Source organism: Saccoglossus kowalevskii, chromosome 20, assembly GCF_978046115.1.
Source record: "Saccoglossus kowalevskii chromosome 20, keSacKowa6.1, whole genome shotgun sequence".
In the NCBI taxonomy this organism is placed as follows: Eukaryota; Metazoa; Hemichordata; class Enteropneusta; family Harrimaniidae; genus Saccoglossus; species Saccoglossus kowalevskii.
Window position 1 is genome coordinate 2,163,175 of NC_140660.1, and position 25,605 is coordinate 2,188,779.

A 25,605-nucleotide genomic window follows, 5' to 3' on the forward strand; every position below is an offset into this window, starting at 1 on the left:
ACGCCCGACCACCCACACTGTAGCGTGCCGAGGAGCGGCTCACAACCGTCTACCGCTTTTACTGCGTGAAAGTTGTTTTTTTTAACTGGTGCCGCGCCGCGCCCGAGCCTTTACTGGTATAACGCGGACTCAGGAATTATCTAACTGTAAACCGCAGGATTCGTCTATATACTACGACAAAGAGAGCATTTTTCAGCCCCGCTGGGGATAACAATTAGTCCGCCTTTTAAACAATATTGTGCATTAAAAATGGACCTTTGAACCCCCATCTGCGAATGGAAGATGGAAAGTACGTTGCTTAGTCACCGTGGAAATCAGATCAACCACCCGACAACCGTATCGTGTACAATTGAGGTTGTAGGCTATGAGGGAACCAGAATTGTAATTGCGTATTACAGCGTATGACATAGTGGGACTGTGTACAAATATTTTGCCATCTGAGTAGTCGCTGTGTTGGTGTGGCTTGTAGTGTCACTTATGTGTGGGCTTCGAATCGACGTTCAGCATCATCAAAGAGGTTTGATTGGCAAACCTCAGTGACGTAATGAATGTCGGCGCTGAAACACACTTGCAAATGCGCTATTCTGATAAAGTCACAAATATGAGGTTTGATTTTGGCGCGACTTGCACTTCTTCGATACTTCACAATCACCTAAAAATACCTATTTAAAGCTTGGCAACGTTTCAGTTTGTACTCGTTGATCTGCACAACAGCCAGGGTCACAATCTTTGTTTATATTAAATCCATATATCTCGTGCATGCGTGGCGCGAGGACTACCGCTCTTTAAATTTATTTTCGGGGCCAGTACCTACATCTTGGTTCTTATTTTCATCAACAAAGGGGTGAAAACTAATTTTTTTCCTTCTCGTTTGCTGCAGGCAAAATAAGGATTGAGCAAGTTTACATGCCCTGTAACTGCAAAAACACCAAAGAAGTTATTATAATGTTTACGCACAATCCTCCCCTCTTGTGCACACCCAGCTCGTCACGGTGCCATCCGTACTCCCTCGGGCCAGACCACTTTGTGGAGCGCCGACGCGACGCCCTGAAGTGACCGGAAAAATAGCTCACAGCATATCATTTCTTATTAGCTCCATGATATCACTTACATCATCAACTCAGTAATTACATAAATCTCAGACTAGTATACTAGTGTGAGCATAAACATGATATCTCTCAGCCTATCAGCGTAATCCGGTTTATGTCTTGCGATGTATTGCGGTATGTCGCGATAGTTGGTCGGAACATGAACAGATCTTACATTATTTTGTGAGATCTAACGATAATCTCATTTACTAGATATGAAAAGAAAAGATAACCTAAACCATGTATTTTACCCCCATGCCTAAACAAACGTGGTACGCATTACTACAATACAAAAACGCCACGTTACCAGTCTGTTTGGTTGTCTGAGTTTAAATGTATTCAGTTTTCGTTTATTTGTTTTTACAACAAAAAAACAACCAACCACTAAAATAGAATTTGATGACAACACTCATCTCAAGATCTGAATTGGATATGTACATTATTAACTGAGGTTGGTTGCAGGAAACGTAATTTTTGTAAATATATGAATGGTGATTAGTTTACGCATATGTATTATGCTATTCAATTTTATTTCAAAATTTGAAAATAATACCAGTCAAATTATTTGCGTGTTCTAAAACTCACCATACGTAATGGATATTTCTAGGTCAACTCGTGACCTGGCGACATTTGACCTCGAAAGGTGGCCTGCCAATCATTTTCGAAAAGATAAAATGTATCAACATGTTGCCTGGTAACATGTTTTCACGATTTTCCCAATAACAAGTTGAACGCTGTTTGCCTCTGGTGGTTGTATCGTGCCAAGATCGTAAAAATACAACAATTTGAAACGAGTTACTCCGACTCGTTTGGTGTGTTGAGTTTTTGACGTGTACTCAACACTCGTACTCTCAGAACAAACCAGTGTTGTATGTTTTTATTGTTAAAATATCAGAATATATTTTTGTTTACTTGCTACGGCAAACCATTCGTATAATAAAACATGGGGCTCTGTGATTGTACACAGGGACTGGGATACAAATAAACAACAAATTGCGTCGTGTGATTATTCAATGATAACTTGTTGGTAAATATTATCACATTTACTAATATTAAATATGTACATATGTGTACAGTTTCCACTCAGGACTGTACACTGTAGTCCACTTTTATTGACAGTAATCACCACCACAACAGATGAAATATAACCCCACCGGGCATTCCTAATGAAGGACGTTATCCAATCTTAGTTTTGGTTGTAAGTTCTAGATTCCATTGCTATGTTTTGGAACGCCGTTAATTTGACGTGTCCCCATGAATAGATCTGTGTGAAAATATTGTAAACATATTCTGACTCTCACAATATTACCTATTCACATTTCAAACTCAGAGATCTACTCTAAATACAACCACTATATTCACAAACATGTCAGAGTTGATACTACTATGTACATAAATCAGTGAGTGTTTATTGACACCATATTTGGAATGCTTGTCAAACTGTCAGTGATGTTTTCAACGAAAATACGTTTATTTTGTAAATTTAACTGACTAGGTCATGACACAGCTGTTTCGAAGGTTATGTTGTTGTAAATACGTTGTAACAAGAATCCAGTCAAACCACAATATTCCACGTTTTTGGAATGAAATTCACTGTCAGATTTACGTCGCGAAATCTTGTTCGAACTCACGGTAATATAAAACTCAAACATCGCAGAATAGAAAACGAATTCAGTGAAAATGAAAACAAACTTTACAAGTAGTGTTAGCAGAGATGCTTCTGTATTTATGAAATACAAAATTGAATCTGATAATACTGAGAATTTCGTGAAATTCGGCGAAGTTCTCTCAACACAGCGGACCTACCACCCTACTGCGCATGCGCAAAAAACACAAAAAATGAACAGGACATATTTAGACACTAAATTTCCAATTTTTTTATAAAATATGTTTTATTCATAAATTGTGAGTGCTTAATAAATATCAGAAAACTCTACTTTACCTAATAATGTATGTATGACGTCAGATACCAACTTATACACGCGATTTTGAGAGTATTTGCGAACGGAGCTGACAGGTTGTGTTGTCTTCAAAACGGCAGACTACAGTGTAATGATCACGTGCAAGTAATGACGTCATTATGTTCTATTTTTAGGTGGAATGTGTGAAATTGGTGATTAGTGTTGTTGTGGTCGTTGTTATAGCAACACTGATATATCATGACTTCAAACACACCACAGTGGGAGGAGTGGCCAGGTGGTAGTTTGTGTTACTTTGCTGATGACTGTGGATTACGTGAATTTCCGAGTGAAGTCTTTGATGAAAGTCGTAGAAATGTTGTGTGGATATCGCTGTATGGAAACAATATTTCAGAAATTCCAGAAAATATTTCTTGTTTACGTCACCTGAAATACCTGTACTTATATGACAACAATCTGAGAACAATTCCAGATAACATTGGAAACCTTTCACAACTAGAAGGACTGACCCTGGATGGCAACAATCTGAGAACAATTCCAGATAACATTGGAAACCTTTCACAACTAGAATTCCTGTCCCTGGATCGCAACCCATTGATAGATCTACCCGTGTCTTTGGGAAGACTAAAGAATCTGGAGTCGTTCTCCTGTGACGTCATAGACGGTATTTTAGAACAATATGTGGGGATTTGGGGCAACAAGACGGAAATCAGAAAACTATTTGATAAAGTGTTTAAAAGAAAAGGTAAACATAAATAAATAAACAAATCATGAATAAACAAATCCTGGTAAACAAAACCTGGTAAACAAATAAATAAAATTTTAGCACGTGACCAAATTTGAATATTTTTTTCAAAATGCGAAAAAAAAAATTAAAAGTGAAATTTAAAAATTTAAGACCCGTTGGGGGGGGCCCGAATGGTCACGTGACCAACCGAAAACCCGAATTTTTATTTTAATCAAGGATTGATTTTAGCTATTGCCATTGTCAAAAATGAAATGCACAGGCAGTCTGAATATCAGTGAAAGTTATTTTGAATTTTACAATGTGTTTTTTATAAAATTGTGAATCGAATGTTGGGCTAAAAATATAGCATGTGTAATCAACGTGTTTGCGTTAGACTCGTTCGTTGGCGAGTGGATTATAGTTGCTGAGATTTATCAATTTAAATCCAAAAATTGTAACCATTATCCTAAAACAGAGACTATGAGGTCAGTGTCAAACCTTTATTTCATTGATCAGAAGTACTGTGCTCACAATGTGACTTGAACTCGGTCAAACAACTGATGATGACAATATTGACATGTGCCAGTTTGTAAACACGAGTATTAATCGGAGTATAGAGAATTCCAGCACAGTACAGGGGAAATGTTGTTACAGACATCAAATAATTTATAACACTGAAACAGATATTGTGTAATAATTTATTTTTCAAAACAGGGAACGAAATTGACAATAGAATCAAATATAATTCTGTTTTTCTTTCAGTCCTCTCAAAACTCAAAAATAACTCCCATATCAAATGATCCACAGTCAATGTTGAGATAAAATCACAGTATTTTTGAAATCTGCTAATCTTGTAAGCATGCATAGTTTATGTGAATTGTATCTGAATGGGAACAAATTTGAAAGAAGAATATTAGATAATATTAATTTATGAATTAAATCATTCTATTATTTTAAATACCAAGTAATGTAAACACATGGATGACCCACAATTCATGTTACAACTATCTCGGTGCTGTTCACATATGCACATATATTAAAAACAAAAATGACAAAAGATTAATCATGCTCTTTTTAGTAAAGTATTATTATTTATTTAAGATGTAACAGTTATCTAAAAATGAGAAAAATATATATTTTTAATTTAATTCTAATAATTTGACATGTTTATAATTTACACAATTCAGGTCAGCTCTCATGACCCCAGTCACACAAGATAAAATATAACAATTGTTAGTGCCTTTACCGATCAAAGTCTTGTTAGAAACTTGTTAAATCATTTTACAGTATTGATTAGATTTTGATACATAATTCTTAGAGAATTTTATGTTTTTATAACAACAGTTTGCTCAAAACTTGATACATGCATAGTGTTTTTGTAGTTGAAAGTCTAACTCTGATTTAGAATTAGGGCCAAGTAAAACATATCCTGTGTTTCCAGCAACCTTTTATACCTACCAATATTTGTAAGTGAAATCAAAAATTGTATTTAAATCAAAAATTATTCTTAATGTCACATCCCTAAACAGTTGTGTTCTTGTATATCATAGTTTCTCTTAATGATTTGACTCTAGTATACTGTACCCATCAGTTGTTTTGATTTGTTCCTGTGGAATGTTTTTTTTTGATTGTCATCATTTTTGATTTGTGTTCTTGAACTTGAACATGACTGAAATGATGTTTTTGCAGAGGTCTACAGTTTGGTAGATTATTTTCATTTTTCTTTCTTTGCAAATTAGCCATGGTCACTTCTTGTATTTCCCTTTGTTTAGTGAATGGTATTTATTGAGATTGAGATTTGTTCTTGTAAAAAATTAATTAATATCATGACAATGAACTTTTCTCTAATCATAATTTCTCTGGGATTATGCAACAAATGGGAGTTGCAACAAATAAATCAAAATAAAAAATATCTTGGCACAGGTGTTTCATAAACCACATACCTGTCAAGCTCTAAATAAAAAATTAAAGAAAAAATAGTTTTAAAAATAAAATCCCAAATTACAGTGATTTCTTGAATGGTCAAATTACAACATCATTTCTTGATAGAAAATTAAAATTGAAAGACAATCCCTCAAGTTTTCACAATGTTTCATAGCTATAAAACACAGAATTAAAATAATTAGAATACCTTATGATGGTGAAATCTTAACTAATCAAATTTACAATAAAACACAAAAAATAGATTAGATTTAGATTTCTGATGAAACCTTACAAAATACCATTATTCCAATGACTTTTTGTACATACACACACAATTGTTTGTGTTCTGGCACAGACCTGATTTGTGTTGATGTAATTTTGTGCTTATTACTTTAAAATCTGTATTAGAAGCCACAGCTTTTAAAAAATAATAATATAGTGCAACCGCAGTGCTCCAAAGCCAACACACGCCTGACGATGTAGTTCCCCCCCCCGACAATTTGTTGTCAGTACCAATCAAATTGCAGGAATGTCATATAGTAATAATAATAATAATACAGTTTTATTACACCGTAATGAAATTACAAATTCATTTTTGGCTGAAAGTAATAAAAGGTAAGGTAAGTAAAAAACAGACTGTTAAAATAACATAAGATTAGGGAGTAAAAAATTAATGTAGTTTTTGTTTTTCAAAACACACTTTCAGATACTGTGTCACATGTCTTATTTGTTTAGGATGGTTCGTATCAATAAGGATAATAAACTTGTTGATATTGTTTTCAGACTGGAAAGTGGGGATTTCCTTGGTTAATTCAATGTACATAATATCCCTTTCATCAGTGTAATAGCTATAGTCTGTTATTAAATGAACTTTGTCTTCAATACTATCGCTCTTACACTTATCACAAATGCTGTTCTCTAGTGGGATTTAAGGTCTCTTATGTCTGCCTACTTCTATTTTGAGTTTGTGACAACTAAGTCTCAATTGAGACAGTAATCTAATATCTTGTCTATTATTTAACAGTTGTAGGTATTTAGCTGGACTAATATCACTTTTAAGTAGACTGTAAGATCTGAGCTTGGCATCTGGTCTCTTGATATTATTAGTGACAGTGAGTGAGTTTATTTGTTTGTTGACATAATGCGTGATAAGGTGCTGGCAAATTTCTGTTTGTGACTTTTTGCAGACAATGCAAACATGATTTGTCTCCCTGGCTACGAGTGAGTGTCTGCACAGGAAAGACACAGTCTGTTGTAGCCTGACAAGGTCTTGTGAGTTGCACCCTCTGCACGGTGTTACCATGACCACTAAAATGAATATCCATCATGCTTACATGTCAGGCTACAACTGATGATGTGGCTTGTATTTTAGCATCTACACATATGATGATTGTTACAGTGGCACATATATAGAAACTTGATTAGCTATAATAGTCAAAGCTTACAAGTTGCAGTTCTCAGAATAACCATGGGGCTAGTACATGTATGTAAAAGAGTTACCGTAATGTCAAAATTAAACGTCATGGATTAATTCAAAATATCAACGATAACAAAATTACAACTATAAAATGGTTTAGAACTAAAATAATAACAAAGACTGCAACAAAAGCCAAATAAAAATGTGTATATTAATCTACATTAAATAGTGAAAACAAGAATATAAAAAAAATGAGATAATGATAATAATGTTGTTGTGATAAATTTAGGGGAGGTGTTGCTGCCTTATTTCCATACATAATTTAATATATTGTGCCAAAGGGGATAGGCATTTATTTGTTGTTTAATAGCATTATGAATTTGTTTTCATTTTCAATTTTTTCAAAGTGTCGCACTTTTTACTCTGCTGTCAAATAAGCTATTCTTTTGTGTCTGGTATCTTGAACATGTCATTATGAAATGATATTCATTTTCAATCTGGTTATTGGTACAGAAATTACAACTTCTCTTTTCCACTGCAGTGTGAGTATGTCTGGCTGTTTCTATTTTGAGGCAATGGTTCCCAATCTGAATTTTGTCAGAATTAGTCACAGTTCAATATTTTGGAGTTCAGTTAGGTAGCTTTCTAATTTAAACTCTGTTTTAAATTTTCTATTGTTCTAAGTTTATTTTTTCAGTGAACATTTGGTCTGGAGTCAACATGAATTTCCATTTAATGCATTAAGCATTACGTCCAAAACCACTGGTCTGATTTTTGGTATGAAGGTACCCTGTGGGATAGAAATTGAAAGTTGTTCATAGATCAGTCTATAATTCTGCAAATTGGGTCAAAAAAAGATAAAAATTGACATTTTTGTCAATTTCTCAAAAACCTTCAGTCTGATTGAGTTCATATTTAGCTTATAAGTACGTACGCCGCTCATCTGTGTAGCTTGTTGATGTGGTACCATTTTCTTCAATTTTCTATTTTTAGTGATTTTTTTATCATTATTTTTAACTTGTTTTGTTCAAATCATATTTTTTTTTAAAATTCTCTCCAACCATCATACAGATTGCTTTCATGTCAACCATAAAGTTTTGTCCATTTTGTCATGTGATGGAGTTTTCTTTTAATTTTGTATTTTTAGTGATTATTTTAGAGCTTTATTTTGTTGAATTTTTTTGGCAGAAATTCTATTTACACTAATTTTTTTCAAACTGCTAGATTTTTGACTCCCATGTGCGAAGCACATAATGGGAGTCTTTGCAGTTAGTGTGTCTGTGTGCGTGTGTGTGTCTGTGTGTGTGTGTGTATGTGTGTCCGACTGTTCCACTGCTATCTCAAGAACCATTCATCGGTTTTTGATGAAACTTGGTGCATAGATGCTCTGGACCAATGCGCAGATTTGATTAGGTTTTGGTAAAAATCCGTGCATATTAATTACCTAATTTGCATGATAATTAGCTGATTTTTAGCTGTTCCATGATTGTTCCACTGATATCTAAACAACCACTCATTGGATTTTTATGAAACTTTGTACATACATGCTTTGAACTAATGCTAGGTTTTGATTAGTTTTTTGTAATAATCCGTGGATACTAATTACCTAATTTGCATAATGATTGGTCATTTTTCGGTTTTCCCACTGATATCTCAAGTACTAATCATCACATTTCAATGAAACTTGGTACATAGATGTCATATGACACTGCACAGACCTAATAGTTTTTATGGTAATATCAGTACATATTAATTACCTAATTTGCATAATTAATTATTTTTCAGCATTTGATATTAGTGAGCATTACATTTCAATGAAACTTGGTACTTACATACTCAAGGACTATGCAGAGATTGATTGTTTCCGATAAATATTTGTGCATATTAATCACCTAATTTGCATAATTAGTTAATTTTCAGCTTTTCCACGGGTATCTCAAGTACTAATCATCGCATTTCAATGACACTTGGTACATAGATTCTTTAGGACTATGCATAGACCTGATTAGTTTTAGGGTAAATAATTGTGCATATTAATCACCTAATTTGCATAATTAACCAACTTTCACACTGATATCTCAGGACCTAATCATCACATATCAATGAATGTTTGTACATGGATGCTGTAGGACAATAGACAGACCTGGATAATTGTGGGTTAAAATCTGTACATATTAATTACCTAATTTGCATAATTAACCAATTTTAAGCTTTCACACTGATATCTAAAGTACTCATTATGCCATTTCAATGAAACTTAGTACAAAGATGCTCTAGGACAATGTACAAACCTAATTAGTTTGGAGTAAAAATCTGTTCATATTAATTCCCTAATTAGCATAATAATTCATATTTTTTTGGTTCTAATCACATTTCAATTAAACTTGGAAACATAGATTTTCTGTTACATTGCGCAGACCTCATTAGTTTTACACTCAAATCTGTTCATATTAATTTTCTGATTTGCATAATTAGTTTTCAGCTAAGTAATTTCGAATTATATTTAATGTGTCTCCAATACTCTCAGCACATGGGAGTTCTTTCTAAGCTTTCTTTGATTATTTTTTTATTTTCGGTGTAAAGGTTCCTTATTGGTGAAGATGGTGATTTGTTTAAGAAATGTAGATTGAATAATAAATCTGCAAATTGGATCAGAAATGCGAAAACATCTCAATTTTTCTTTTCAACAATTACTATTATAGACAATCTCTAGGATCTGAAGTGCCCTCTCATGAAGCTGCTTTTTTAAAAACTGAACAATATCCCTGTCTTATTTTCAACAGATAGCATTTGGCAATGCATCGTGCCAAGGAGTAGACAATTCATACAGTGATCACCCACATACAGCATTACTTAACTATACATTGACAATTCATACAGTGATCACCCATATACAGCATTGCTTAACTATACATTGCATGCTTAAAGCAATACCAATTTCTTGTGAAATTTTCTAATTTCATTTATAAAATTTAACACCTACAGATTAATCATGGCATTGAAACACTTGTGCAAGTATTGTATATTATACTTCAAATTTGTTGCTAGGCTAATGTTATAATTACCAATGAGTGTCAGGCCCATTGTCCTATTTTTCAGTGAGGTACCGAGGGTACAGTAGATTTTGGTGATAATAGTGCTACTAGTAAATATATGACTGTTTAATATTAGCAGTACTTTGTAGATGTATGTACTATGAAATTTGTGGTGGTATAGAGTTAGGATTGGGCACTTGTAACTGTTTACCTACAAAGCTCACAGCTATCAGGTCAATACATACAACACTCATACATGTACAAAATACTGTCTTGGTTCAATGCCCCGGCACACTGTGTTTCAAGTAGACAGGTTGGTTATCTTCATTTTTTTAACAAACAGATAGAACTTTTGCATAATCAGTCACCTCAACCTAGTGCATGTACATGGTTTATATAGCGAAAATTTTCAAGTAGCGGACCATTTTTGTCATGTCAATTTTCAAATCTCCAACTGTTTTTTTCAAGTAGTAGATTGATTTAAAAGTAGCAGACTTTTTGTAGTTGTAGGCCACTGTAGAATGGTGGATTTTTGGTTCTAAAATGTTTAGAAAGAATTGGTGGCTTCCCTTACAGATGTGACTGCTTATACTGATTTTATAGTAATTATTAAATTTACATAATTTTGCTACTTTTTTGTGTTCTACAAATATTATCAAATTTTTATGAAATTTGGTGCATGCATGCTCTGGAAGAAATCACATAGCCAAGTAATTCTTTGTTGAAATCTTTTCATTTTTAATATATTTTTAATTAGCATAGAAATTTCCTGTTGTAGTATTTGATTGCAATCTGTTCTTTTTAAATAGTTAATTTGCTTAAAGTACTAGTGAAATGCTCCCTAATAATATTTATTTTTTGTTGACAATGTGAGAAAATTCTTTTTTTGACTCCCATGTGCGAAGCACATAATGGGAGTCTTTGCAGTTAGTGTGTCTGTGTGTGTGTATGTGTGTGTGTCCGACTGTTCCACTGCTATCTCAAGAACCATACATCGGTTTTTGATGAAACTTGGTGCATAGATGCTCTGGGCCAATGCGCAGATTTGATTAGGTTTTGGTAAAAATCCATGCTCGTTAATTCCCTAATTTGCATGATAATTAGCTGATTTTTAGCTGTTCCATGATTGTTCCACTGATATCTAAAGAACCACTCATTGGATTTTGATGAAACTTTGTACATACATGCTCTGAACTAATGCTAGATTTTGATTAGTTTTTGGTAATAATCCGTGGATACTAATTACAGTGGCCCCTCGCTAAGTCGCGCCTTGGTAAGTCGCGATTCAGCTAAGTCGCGGGTACTTGGATGGCTCCCAAAATTTCTATTGTGTTTTGACAGCAGTTTTGAAGTACAAAGACTAATGTTTTGTGGCATAGTGTTTTTAACTAACCGTTAAAGAGACAACTTAACACCCACTGTCCGTCAATTGCTGAGACACAATGGGTGACGGAGGCCTTACTCAAGGTGTCAACAGGGGTGTCGAGTAGTGACCGTACATACTTCTTGGCCGGTCCCATTTTGGTATACCTCTACAAAAACTCGCTACAATGAGTTGAATTCATAGAATTCTGATCTCTATTTCTCAATTGAGCAGCATGTCAAAGCAAAAGCTATACAGCCTGTTCGTACGCCATAAACTCACGGCGATCGACCGTGTCAAACCAAGTTAAGGGTTGCACGTGGTTGAGCCCACTATTCGTGGGTGGGTAAAAAATGAAAAGTAAATTTGTTTTCAAAGTTGACCAAGAGGCGGGACTGAACAGAAAAACAAGCGAAAGTGTCTGACAATGATGACACCGATAAAGCTGTTTACGTTTCTTTAAGAACGGTCTGCCGGAACTCCACTATCTGGTCTCATCACCCAATGCAAAGCATACAACTCAGATATGACGACTTTGAATTTAAGGCCAGTTCAGGGTGGTTCTTGCGATGGCAAAGAAGACGGCGAAGCTCGATCTGAGAACATTGACGCTGTCGGAACTTTCCCCGAAAAACTGAGAGAAATTATCTATGAAGGTGGTTATTTTGACGAACATGTTTATAATTGCGATGAAACTGGTTTATTTTGGAAGCTGTTACCGTCGAAGTCGCAAGCAACAGCAAGCGGCCCACATAATATCAGACACAAACAAAATAATCAACGCAATGTTTACAGCAAACATAATCATGATTTTATTCGAATACTGCCTGGCACATGTGATGATACATCAATTAACTAAATCGAGGGTTTATATGTGCTTTTTATATGTTTTTCAATGCACGACCTCTCTCTTTCACGACGTCCCTCGGTAAGTCGCGGCCCTCAATAAGTCGCGGTTTTTGCTTGGATCCCAACACCCGCGACTTAGCGAGGGGCCACTGTACCTAATTTGCATAATGATTAGTCAATTTTCGGGTTTTCCACTGATATCTCAAGTACTAATCATCACATTTCAATGAAACTTGGTACACAGATATCATATGACACTGCAAAGACCTGATAGTTTTTATGGTAATATCAGTACATATTAATTACCTAATTTGCATAATTAGTTAATTTTCAGCATTTGATATCTCAAGTATTAATCATCACATTTCAATGAAACTTGGTACATAGATGTCATATGACACTGCACAGACCTGATAGTTTTTATGGTAATATCAGTACATATTAATTACCTAATTTGCATAATTAATTAATTTTCAGCATTTGATTTATGTAGTGAGCATTACATTTCAGTGAAACTTGGTACTTACATACTCAAATACTATGCAGAGATTGATCGTTTCCGATAAATATTTGTGCATATTAATCACATAATTTGCATAATTAATTAATTTTCAGCTTTTCCACAGCTATCTCAAGTACTAATCATCGCATTTCAATGAAACTTGGTACATAGATCCTTTAGGACTATGCAGAGACCTGATTAGTTTTATGGTAAATAATTGTGCATATTAATTACCTAATTTGCATAATTAATTTCAGCTTTTCTACTGATATCTAAAGTTCTAATCATCACATTTCAATGAATCTAGAATTATGCAGACCCAATTAGTTTCCGGTAAATAGTTGTGCATATTAATCACCTAAGTTGCATAATTAACCAACTTTCACTCTGATATCTCGGGTACTAAACATCACATACCAATGAATGTACATGGATGGTGTAGGACAATAGACAGACCTTGATAATTGTGGGTTAAAATCTGTACATATTAATTACCTAATTTGCATAATTAACCAATTTTAAGCTTTCACCATGATATCTAAAGTACTAATTATTCCATTTCAATGAAACTTAGTACAAAGATGCTCTAGGACAATGTACAAACCTAATTAGTTTGGGGTAAAAATCTGTTCATATTAATTCCCTAATAAGCATAATAATTCTTAATTTTTTGGTTCTAATCACATTTCAATTAAACTTGGAGACATAGATTTTCTGTTACATTGCGCAGACCTCATTAGTTTTACACTCAAATCTGTTCATGTTAATTTTCTGATTTGCATAATTAGTTTTCAGCTAAGTAATTTCAAATTATATTTAATTATATTTAATGTGTCTCCAATACTCTCAGCTTTCTTTGATGTCAACTCTCATTCAAAAAAAAAAGTTTGGTTTGGTGTTTTGATTTCTTTCAATTCATCAGTAAAGCATTTTTATAAACGTATACCCAGACTATAAACCACAGTATTACTAGTATACTAGTATGTAGTAATGCAACAACTGAGAGACATTGCAGTAGTGAATACAAGAAATCAATTAAATTTGGAAAGTCTCTTGCCTTGATGTCATCAGAGTGGAGTAGCGTAATTCATTTTCACTCTTCTTCTTGCAAGCCTGTAACAGAGTTACCATAAATTAACAATCCCCTGTGACCCACTGTAAATTAGTAACAGGATTACAACAACTATTATTGGGATAACCTACAATATATAGCGATGGTGAAGGAAACCTAAATTCAAGTACACAATGCTTGTAACTAAGGGCAACCAGTAGAAATCTATTATTTTTATTCAAAAATGATTAAAATCTCACTTTCTTGAATGCTGCGTATTTACATTTCATAATCATAAGTTAATCGCTAGTGTCAATATTAACCAAGTATGCATATAGTACACAATGTCTGTAACTAGGGGCAACCAAACAGAAATCAGTTAAAAAAATTTATCACTTTCTTGTATTTTGTGTACCGATACTCATATTTCTTAAATGCCTTTCAGTCACTAGTATCAGTATTAACTAAGTATGCATTTGTAAATGTTTACAAGAAAACCTAACGGTGAATACGTTTTGTTGTTGTTGTTCCATGATTGATCTCGTCATTTCGACTCTGGCATAATTACATGAATTCATTCTAAACTTTTCAAGCAAATTAATATTCATATTCTACATGGAAAATATTATTTTTCTGGTTATTTACACAGTTACTTTGCAAAGCTGTCACCCGTCAGTGACACATGTACCAAAACCGGAAATACTCAACATCTTTTGGGAATGCATAAAACTTGCGCGATTGTTGTGTGTGTTGCTACAACCGCCAACAACACAGCGTTTCCCCATGATAACGATTGTGGTAGCTCGTTGTATATGCTGGTTTACTAAACACGTGCTATCTCCTGCTTTATGGTACCGTTGGTGGCACCATTTCGGCAACACTCGTAATGCCGAAAAAACTCAAAAGTGTCAGGGGAGGGGCGTGACCCGATTCAGTTACACTTTAAAGCTATTTGACAAGAGATGTGACTTATATATCAAATGTCCATATATGGTCATGCAACCTCATTAATATTCATAAATGTAATATCCCAGGCTCTGTTACAGATGAAAACATGCAACCAGTGCAGTTTGAAAGCTATTCAACAAGAGATGTGACTAATATATCAAATGTCCATATATGGTCATGCAACCTCATTAATATTCATAACTGTAATATCCCAAGCTCTGTCACAGATGAAAACATGCAACCAGTGCAGTTTGAAAGCTATTCAACAAGAGATGTGACTAATATATCAAATGTCCATATATGGTCATGCAACCTCATTAATATTCATAACTGTAATATCCCAAGCTCTGTTACAGATGAAAACATGCAACCAGTGCAGTTTGAAAGCTATTCAACAAGAGATGTGACTAATATATCAAATGTCCATATATGGTCATGCAACCTCATTAATATTCATAACTGTAATATCCCAAGCTCTGTTACAGATGAAAACATGCAACCAGTGCAGTTTGAAAGCTATTCAACAAGAGATGTGACTAATATATCAAATGTCCATATATGGTCATGCAACCTCATTAATATCCATAACTGTAATATCCCAGGCTCTGTTACAGATGGAAACATGGAACCAGTGCAGTTTTAAAGCTATTTGACAAGGGGTGTGACTAATATATCAAATGTCCATATATGGTCATGCAACCTCATTAATATTCATAAATGTAATATCTAAAGCTTTGTTACAGATGGAAACATGCAACCAGTAAAATATTAAAGATATTTGTCAAGAGATGTAACTAACATATTAGAGGACCATATATGGTTATTAACCTTTTGAATATGCATAACTGTTCTATCTGCAGCACTGTTACAGGTAGAGACATGCAACCAGTGCCATTTTTAGGTATATTCATGGTTTGTATCAGGTTGATAACAATTGCAGTTGCCATAGCAACAACCATATAATCTACCATGTTTATTTTGTAGTGGTCCGTTCTTATGTGGCTATGGCTGGAGCTTGTCATGCTGGAAAAACAGCCACAAAAATGAACTTAGCTGGCGAGCCATTTGATGAAAAGTATGACAGTACAGTAGGCGGTGATATGTTTGTTTTAGATCTAGACAACTGGACAATTGAACATACAGGTACTTATTTGTGTATGTTTACTGCATATTGCATTTGAACATTTCACTTATTCATGACACAATTAAGTACATACTGATATTATGCTAATATTGTATGTTTACATATCAATACAACATTACACACACAAGAACAAATCATAGTAGCTTTGGGAAATAGCTAATACTCTATAATGCTACCAGTTATATGCAATTGTACATAACTGTTACTTTTGACAGAGATAACAGTAATATGTGTGTGTACATATAAGCACATAGACATGTATATTCCAATCACATTTACAATTTACACATATACCTCACATAATAGGCACATTTAATGTCATTGTTCAGACACAAAAATGGCTGAATTGTGGCTATTTTAGTGTATGAACAGACTACGCTGGTATATTTGCTAATTAATCTAATTGATATAGTGAAGATAGCATGATAGGAATGTAAGTATTTAATCAACAATTACAGAATGAGTGGATTCTCAAGACTTGATTGTATAAACTGAAATGAGAAAAAATGCAAAACCAACTAAATGCAAGCTTTATGATAAGAAAGAATACTAGCAAAATGGTCTGAGATGAACACCAATTAGTTCCTTCACACACTCACTAATTTGCATTTAGTTTACTAAAAATGTGTGATTTCTTCGATTTGCTTGCTCTGATCATTACATATCACATAATTTGCATGTTTGGTATATTCCTCTTATCAATCTAGCACGTAGTGATAAATCCGAAAATAAAGGTATTCATACTACTCGAAGCACATCACGGACGATCACGGCTCCTATAGATAGAGAAGAGAGTCAGCAAGAATCTACTGATGGCCCAACAGCTAAAAAGCTAAGACGTATTGATGAACGTATAAGACGAGTAGAAAACACAGATGCAGTAGACTTTGATGTCACCCTGCTAGATTTTGCAGGACAACAAGTCTATGAAATGTCTCATCAGGTCAGTCATTATATTTTTTATTAATTATTTTTACAAAAATATTTATCCTTCCTTCAGACAATAGCTGTATTCGTAGTAAAATGTATAATCCAAATTACACATTTATATTCCTATATCTGACATCATATCATGTAGTGTATATAGTCTACCATGATAGCAATTTATTTCATGAATCATGTGATTCTCATTGAATGGAATTCAAAATGGATAGATTTCATTTCAATACAACATTTATACTGACGTACGTCTTTATATTAATTTATACAATATATTTTGAATTACTTTCTAGATGTTCATGGCCATGCTGGGAGTTTATATTCTCGTAGTTGATTTGTCTCTTAAACTTGATGATGTAGTCCCTGATGAATTTGAAGGTGATGGTGGGAAAAAGAAGAAGAAGAAGAAGAAGAAGAAGAAAAAGAAGACTGTGAGAGGTACGAATTTAGGTATTTACTAATCATTGTCTGTGGTGAGATATTGATTTGAATATATCTCAGACTTTAAAAAAAAAATTGGCATTCAAAGTATATTGGTATGTGTAGGTATGCATTGGTATGACAACCTAATAAAACGTAGCATGACCTTTCTGAATGAAACAAACTTAAGCTGACAAATGAATTCACTTGTAGTATAGCGATTGCCGCATCAGACTCACGTTCTGTAGACCCAAATTCAAATCCTACCTCAGAATGAACATCGAAAAAGTCAACCCCTATCCTGGGTGAGTGTGCCACAGACTCAATGGGAAGGCCAATTCCACTGACCAAGATTCATTCACTAACTAATGCGACTTTAGGGGATAGCACACTAATATTGTCATTTGATAAAGAACATGAATGCACTATATGTCAGCACTAGTACCTGCACTAACAAAAAAAAGTCATCAGTGTCCTGGCACAAAAACATTTAAAAAACATTAAAAAAAAAGTTCAGAGTTTGTAATTTAGTACTCCAATGATCTCAGTTCCTGTGATGCCTTAAGAGCCAGGAACAGCTAACAAGGGTTTGAGTACAGTCTCTATAATTTTGGAGCTAGCAGATACTCACAAAACAGTTGGTTGTGAATTAGTGGTGTTAATGTGATGGCAAGAGTTCTAGATGCCACCTCTGGTCCAAGGCTGGTTTATGTGATGTTTTTACCAGGACCTGCATATGAGCATACAGGGTTCACAAAACAAGTTTCATACATTTTTGCTTGGAACCCATACCACATGTGAACACTGGTATGGGATCTGTGCACAACTGCATAGAATCTATGGCAGAAATGAACTCCAGAATGGACTTTATGCTGGAACCTGATATGAACACTGGTACATACTCCATAAATGCATGCAATGTGTTCAAAACAACATTTGTGGTATTTACATGAATTAACACAGAATTGTGAGATTCACTGTCAATAAGTCAGGGACGAGACTGCTTGTGCAAGCATGCCTTTTATTAACAGTGCTTGACTGACCTGATTACAGGCCTTACCATCAGATTTGGAGTTCTTGGTTGTGTTGCCCTTCAGTACTGATCATGGTTTTCATACAAGGGCAAGTTGGATGTTTACTCGAGTGACATTGCTCGGTATACACTCAGTTGAAGAGTCAGAACTCTATCCACTTGTTGTGAAACAGATTGGCAAAGAGAAAGTCTGACCTACATAGATCAAAGCTTGCTTTCATTATAGAACATTTTCAGAACTCTATCCACTTGTTGTGAAACAGATTGGCAAAGAGAAAGTCTGACCTACATAGATCAAAGCTTGCTTTCATTATAGAACATTTTCAGAACTCTATCCACTTGTTGTGAAACAGATTGGCAAAGGGAAAGTCTGACCTACATAGATCAAAGCTTGCTTTCATTATAGAACATTTTCAGAACTCTATCCACTTGTTGTGAAACAGATTGGCAAAGAGAAAGTCTGACCTACATAGATCAAAGCTTGCTTTGATTATAGAACATTTTCAGAACTCTATCCACTTGTTGTTGAACAGATGGGCAAAGAGAAAGTCTGACCTACATGGATCAAAACTTGCTTTCATCATAGCACATTTTCAGAACTCTATCCACTTGTTGTTGAACAGATAGGCAAAGAGAAAGTCTGACCTACATAGATCAAAGCTTGCTTTCATTATAGCACATGTTCAAGTGAATAATACACTTCTTTTATATGAGTGTAATTTGGATGCATGTCTGTCAAATATTATGCATATTTTTGATGAAATAACTTCTTCATAAATATTCAATAAATTGTTAATAATTGAGTCTTCGAAGGGTAACTACACATATCTAGTGTGAATATTTCATATTAACAGAATAAAAACTCTTAGAACCATTCAGCGATGAACCTCTCACCAACTGATAAACCAAAATGGAAACAATGCACCTCATTGTTTATGTGTTTCAAATATTTCACACATATTTTACTAAATATAAAAGAGTAAAAAATTAATGTTTTTATTATTACCTTGCCCGTACCATCAAAGATGGAAGGGAAAGGTATATTAAGGGAAAAATGTTGTCCGGCGTTGTCGTTGTTGTTGTCGTCGTCGTTAATAATTGTTACTGTGTGCATAATAACTTTACTAATTCTATTCCAAACTTTATCAAACTTGGTCACCTTATTCATCAGTATAAAGTCTTCCCTGAGTTTGAACAACAGATGTCCTGTATGAAAATATCATGCAAAAATTGAGAAAATCTAATAAAATATTTTGACTGTTTCTACTTGACTGATCACTGGTGATACACATCAAAGGTCACTGATCTCAGTGGAAATATGCATTGTTGTATGTGTTCAATGAAGCAAATGATTTATCTTGTAATAATATCCTTGGTAATGTATCTCAGAATCCCATACTGGGTTTCAAAACCAACTCATGGAAGGATTGCACAGTCTGATACACATTTGCAAACCTACCAATAAAATCTTTACAGAAAACAAGATGTCAGATAATCAATATAAGCACTCCTATGAACTGGGTGCCTAACTTTGATCAAGATCTGAAGCTAATAGAAAATCTGTTTAGTTCAAAGTTATCAAATCAAAAACAATACATAAAAAATACATTAAAAGCAAAACATTTCATCTACATTTTAAAAAGAAAATTATTCTAAAATATATGTATTCTGTATTTGACAAACAGTTCATTCGACAAATGAAAACTCACAGGAATATGTTTCAGCTATTAGAACAGAATGATAGAGTTTTTATAATACTAGTTTAAAAACGCACTTCAAAGATTGCAGTGTCTGAAGATGTAGATTCTCAGGAGGCAACAGTACTGTTGACTTCTCCCTCCACTGGACACCAACTAACTATTTAAGTTGATTTGCATACAAAGCAGAGCTTGCAACATGATAGCTATTCATAAAGGGTGTTTTTTTTTACTTTTCATATAATACAGTAGTCACAATGAGGCAGTTCATATTTGTCTCAGTGAATCATTAATTTTTGACAGACACCTGTACAAAATACTTGTACTAAAGCCAGCTAAAATTTTCTGTTATCTTGCATGTTTTATGAATCTATTCACATCTAAATGCAGCACTTTTTTTCAATGAGACATTTGTTTTTATACTAAAATATCTGAATTACTTTGAAGAAAGCTGGAAATTATGTCCCTTAAAATAATTAAACAAATAAGGCACCAATGTTTTTGTAAGATATTTACATCTTTTAAGGACATTCGGTAGACTGATTCCCCACTGTTGGTTCAACCCCAAAACTTGTTTGTATTCAAAATTAATTATGACACTGCATATTTATATTGAAACAAACTATGATAAAGGGAATTATATTATATAACAAAGGACAAGGTCACCAGAGTTCAACTATGTTTATTTTTATGGAGTCTTTCTTAATTGTCTTTACCTGTTTTTTCCTTATCAAAATTAACTGTATTTTCTCATGTCCTGGTATATGCTTCATAATTACACACGGACATAACATGTATGATGTTGGTTAATTTACTATTATTTATTTTCTGTGACATTTGTAACCTTAAATTCATCAACTTATTAGCTTCAATCACATATTTGTAAATTGTTGTATTTCTCAGAGTATATTCATGGATGGATGAATTCAATACATTCACATACAACTAAAAAAGGCCAAGATCTGAAAAGCATAATGCAAAATGTCATTGTTATTGGAACAAAGATTGATTTAATATCAAAGGTAATGTATATTATCTGTTATTTAAAATGATTTCTTGTACAATTTTCTTATCATATGTAGAAACTTTGTTTTGGCGAGTGAATTACAGTGCATACCGACCCTGCTTGACTGACAGTCCAAAACCTTTTGGGTATTTCTATTTTTGTGTTCATGTTTTGCACCCATCACTTCCAAAATGCTCCAAATTTCACTGTCATAAAAACTGGTCTTTGACTATTGTGTCACTTTTCTGAATACCGGCATTCAAATTTATATAATACAGTGTGTATATTGACCACCATGAATATCTTTTGAATACATAGACCATGGTAACTATTCATAAACCTACACGTCAACAGTGACTGTTACAGCCACGAACCATGGTAAATACTTCATTCCATTTTCCATTCACCTTACAAAAAATGACAATTACCAGTTTTTAAGAAGAATTTGTGCCATTTTTGTGTCGAAAATAAATCACTTCCACATTGTGTTACCACAATGCCTTTGGAAATTCCTAAAAAGTTTCTTGCAACAAGAATTTTGGCAAAATCAAGCACAGTCAAAGAAGACGTACTAGCACTTGGTAAAACACAAATTGTTTTTTGCCCAATTTTTTGAGTGGTGTACTTGACTAAGTACACACCCCCTGTACACAATGAGACCTACAACATCAATTCATCGCCACATCTAAGGTGTACTTCTGCATTTTTGTATAATCACATGAGTACACCATCTACTCTGATTTAATACTACTCTTTTATTATATGTTTGTGAACATATTTCTTGTAAGTAACAAATAGAAGAATCCTATTGTTGGGTGGATCTAATTTGTCTGCCCAGACACTTCATTTTTTTGTAATCAAACATGAATTGTTCCTGGTGTTACAATATCATGAATTTATGATTTGTTTTCAAATGATATGTTTCAGGAAACGATGGAGCAACGAAAAGAGGAACTAGAAACTTTCTTGAGGAGTATGGAAGCTGCTGTACACATTGCATGGCCAATAATTCCTATCAGCAACAAACCGATGCAGTCACCTTCACCTACCGGTAACCCAAGTGATCTTTTGCAGTCACCTTCACCTGCCGGTAACCCAAGTGATCCTATGCAGTCACCTTCACCTGCCGGTAACCCAAGTGATGCTTTGCGGTCACCTACACCAGCTGGTAACCCAAGTGATGCTTTGCAGTTACCTTCACTAGATGGTGCCCCAAGTGATCCTTTGCAGTCACCTTCACCAGGAGGTAACCCAAATGATGCTTTGCAGTCTCTCAAGGATAAGATAAAGGAGCTTGTTTGTCAACTCAGTCATGAAGTTTCATTTAACTGGTTGCAGTTCGAGCTTCTACTGAATCAAAAGGTGGTTGAAGAAAATCTACGCCCAGTAATGAAATTGGCTGAGGTCTATGAGGTTGGTGAATCTATGTCTTTATCTAAACAGGAAGTTGATGACGTGCTGAAATTTTTCCACAGCATTCGAGATATCCTACACTTTGCAGATGATCCTGACCTTCGTAATGATGTCATCATCAGTCCACAGTGGTTCATTGACTTGTTGAGACTTTTCATCACTCACATACCAGAACTCCCTGATGAGCAAAAGGAGGTTCTCCACCAATTGATTTGCAATCTATATGACAAGTTAACCACTCACGGGAAACTTGATGTCCAATTGGTAGATTGGGTCCTAAAGAAGAACAACAGACTAGAAGATAAAGACATCCTACTTCGACTATTTCAACTGTATGATATCATTTACCCATGTTCCCCACAATCAGGGTCAGAGGTCACCGAATACTACATGGCATGCCTTCTTGAATCAGAACCAGAAAATCGTCTATTGTCACCTTTACATAGTACATCAGGTCCTACTCTATACCTCCACTTTGCTTTTAAATATTTACCAGATGGCTTGTTCCACCAGCTAGTCATTAGATGCACCAAGAAGTGGCCAACAGTCGAGTTATTCTATAATGATGCCTGGTTTGATATTGGAAGGAATCATATCCTCATCATGTCAAAGAGAGAATCTGACATCACCCTTACAGTGAAGACAGAACCGGCAGGAAGCATAGCTGTGAAATTACAGTCATCCTATGGTCCAGAAGTAAGAGAGTATGTGGAAGACAGCATGAATATCCTTATCAAGCGATACAACCCTGGTCTATCATACACACCATGTTTGAAGTGTCCATGTGCTAAACATGATGTATTAAAGATTACACCTGATGGGAAGGATATGGATGATGGTTGTGTTGACCGTAGTAAAGATAGATGCATGTATAAAAGCAAAGTTATCATGTCTGATTGGTCCTTCTGGGAATCTTCAGGTTAGTATTTTGTTTTGATTGATATTTATAATTAAAGGCAGTTATGATATGGTGAATTCTGCTTATTTCATCATTAGTAATGTTTATGTATATAAAGAATAATTTTAATTATTTGTTTATATTTTAACAACTATTATTTCTTATTTGCTGTAATTTTATGTATTTGTCTTTTTTCAGGAGAAGATTGCCAACCTGTCATCACCAAATTAGATGTGAAATCTGGTTGTGTATCTATTGATTGGGACCTGGGTAAAGCGACATCAGGGTTTATTAAGAGATCTAAAGATAAACTTAACTGGACTGAAATCAAAACTGTGAAGGCTAAGACTGGTTCTTACAAGGATCCTGGATTACAATCCCAGACTACATACTATTATAGAATACGAGTTGAAGATGACACATCTAGTGGTTATACCGTCTCTATAAATACTGAAGGTATATATGTATTACACTACACGCCTATACTACTACTGCTTGTAGTATGACTTGTGTGACTTTCTCCCTGCAAGTCTGTTTCAGTTTCTCCATATCAATTTCAGGATTGCATGTGATACCCTCCAATTGTCTGGTTTTTTCACCATTTTGGATATACCCTTTTATTGTGGTGTTTGTATCATGAATATAAATTCAACAGTGTCACGTGATGGTGCTGTGTAGTTCAGTTGTATTTATAATAAGATGCAGTATTTAGTGTAAAGCATAGATGTATCAGAAATGTACATGAATAGAGTAGATATATCAGTGTGGATGGATTGTAAATGATCGCTGGTATCATATTGTTGGTATGGTTCTATTTGGGTAGAGTCTTCAGTATAGAGTAGATATATCAGTGTGGATGGATTGTAACTGATAGCTGGTATCATATTGTTGGTGTGGTTCTATTTGGGTAGAGTCTTCAGTATAGAGTAGATATATCAGTGTGGATGGATTGTAACTGACAGCTGGTATCATATTGTTGGTATGGTTCTATTTGAGTAGAATCTTCAGTATAGAGTAGATATATCAGTCTGGAAGAATTCTAACTGACAGCTGGTATCATATTGTTGGTATGGTTCTATTTGGGTAGAGTCTTCAGTATAGAGTAGATATATCAGTGTGGATGGATTGTAACTGACAGCTGGTATCATATTGTTGGTATGGTTCTATTTGGGTAGAGTCTTCAGTATAGAGTAGATATATCAGTGTGGATGGATTGTATCTGACAGCTGGTATCATATTGTTGGTATGGTTCTATTTGGGTAGAGTCTTTAGTATAGAGTAGATATATCAGTGTGGATGGATTGTATCTGACAGCTGGTATCATATTGTTGGTATGGTTCTATTTGGCTAGAGTCTTCAGTATAGAGTAGATATATCAGTGTGGATGGATTGTATCTGACAGCTGGTATCATATTGTTGGTATGGTTCTATTTGGCTAGAGTCTTCAGTATAGAGTAGATATATCAGTGTGGATGGATTGTATCTGACAGCTGGTATCATATTGTTGGTATGGTTCTATTTGGGTAGAGTCTTTAGTATAGAGTAGATATATCAGAGTGGATGGATTGTATTTGACAGCTGGTATCATATTGTCGGTATGGTTCTGTTTGGATAGAGTCTTTAGTATACAATAGATATATCAGTGTGGGTGGATTGTAACTGACAGCTGGTATCATATTGTTGGTATGGTTCTATATGGGTAGAGTCTTCAGTATAGAGTAGATATATCAGTGTGGATGGATTGTATCTGACAGCTGGTATTATATTGTTGGTATGGTTCTATTTGGGTAGAGTCTTCAGTATAGAGTAGATATATCAGTGTGGGTGGATTGTAACTGACAGCTGCTATCATATTGTTGGTATGGTTCTATTTGGATATAGTCTTTAGTATAGAGTAGATATATCAGTGTGGATGGATTGTAACTGGCAGCTGGTATTATATTGTTGGTATCGTTCTATTTGGGTAGAGTCTTTAGTATAGAGTAGATATATTAATGTGGATGGATTGTAACTGACAGCTGGTATCATATTGTTGGTATGGTTCTATTTGGGTAGAGTCTTCAGTATAGGTAGATATATCAGTGTCGATGGATTGTAACTGACAGCTGGTATCATATTGACTCCTGTGAATATGTTGTGAATGAATAGATAATGGTAACCATGAGTAAACACTATGGATATTGACTCCTGTGAATATGTTGTGAATGAATAGACCATGGTAACCATGCGTAAA

At 34.4% G+C, this 25,605-nt stretch overlaps 1 protein-coding gene across 1 annotated transcript; it reads left to right on the forward strand.

The window, feature by feature from the left end:
* The first annotated feature begins 3,279 nt into the window (after positions 1 to 3,279).
* On the forward strand, positions 3,280 to 23,878 carry LOC102806955 (uncharacterized). The gene is made up of 7 exons (XM_085494700.1): positions 3,280 to 3,752; positions 15,807 to 15,965; positions 16,674 to 16,909; positions 17,199 to 17,343; positions 20,959 to 21,077; positions 21,989 to 23,393; positions 23,571 to 23,878. Exons 2-7 carry the CDS (start codon positions 15,827 to 15,829, stop codon positions 23,876 to 23,878), a joined length of 2,352 nt encoding a protein of 783 aa, XP_085350826.1. The 5' UTR covers positions 3,280 to 3,752; positions 15,807 to 15,826.
* The last annotated feature ends 1,727 nt before the right edge of the window (positions 23,879 to 25,605 follow it).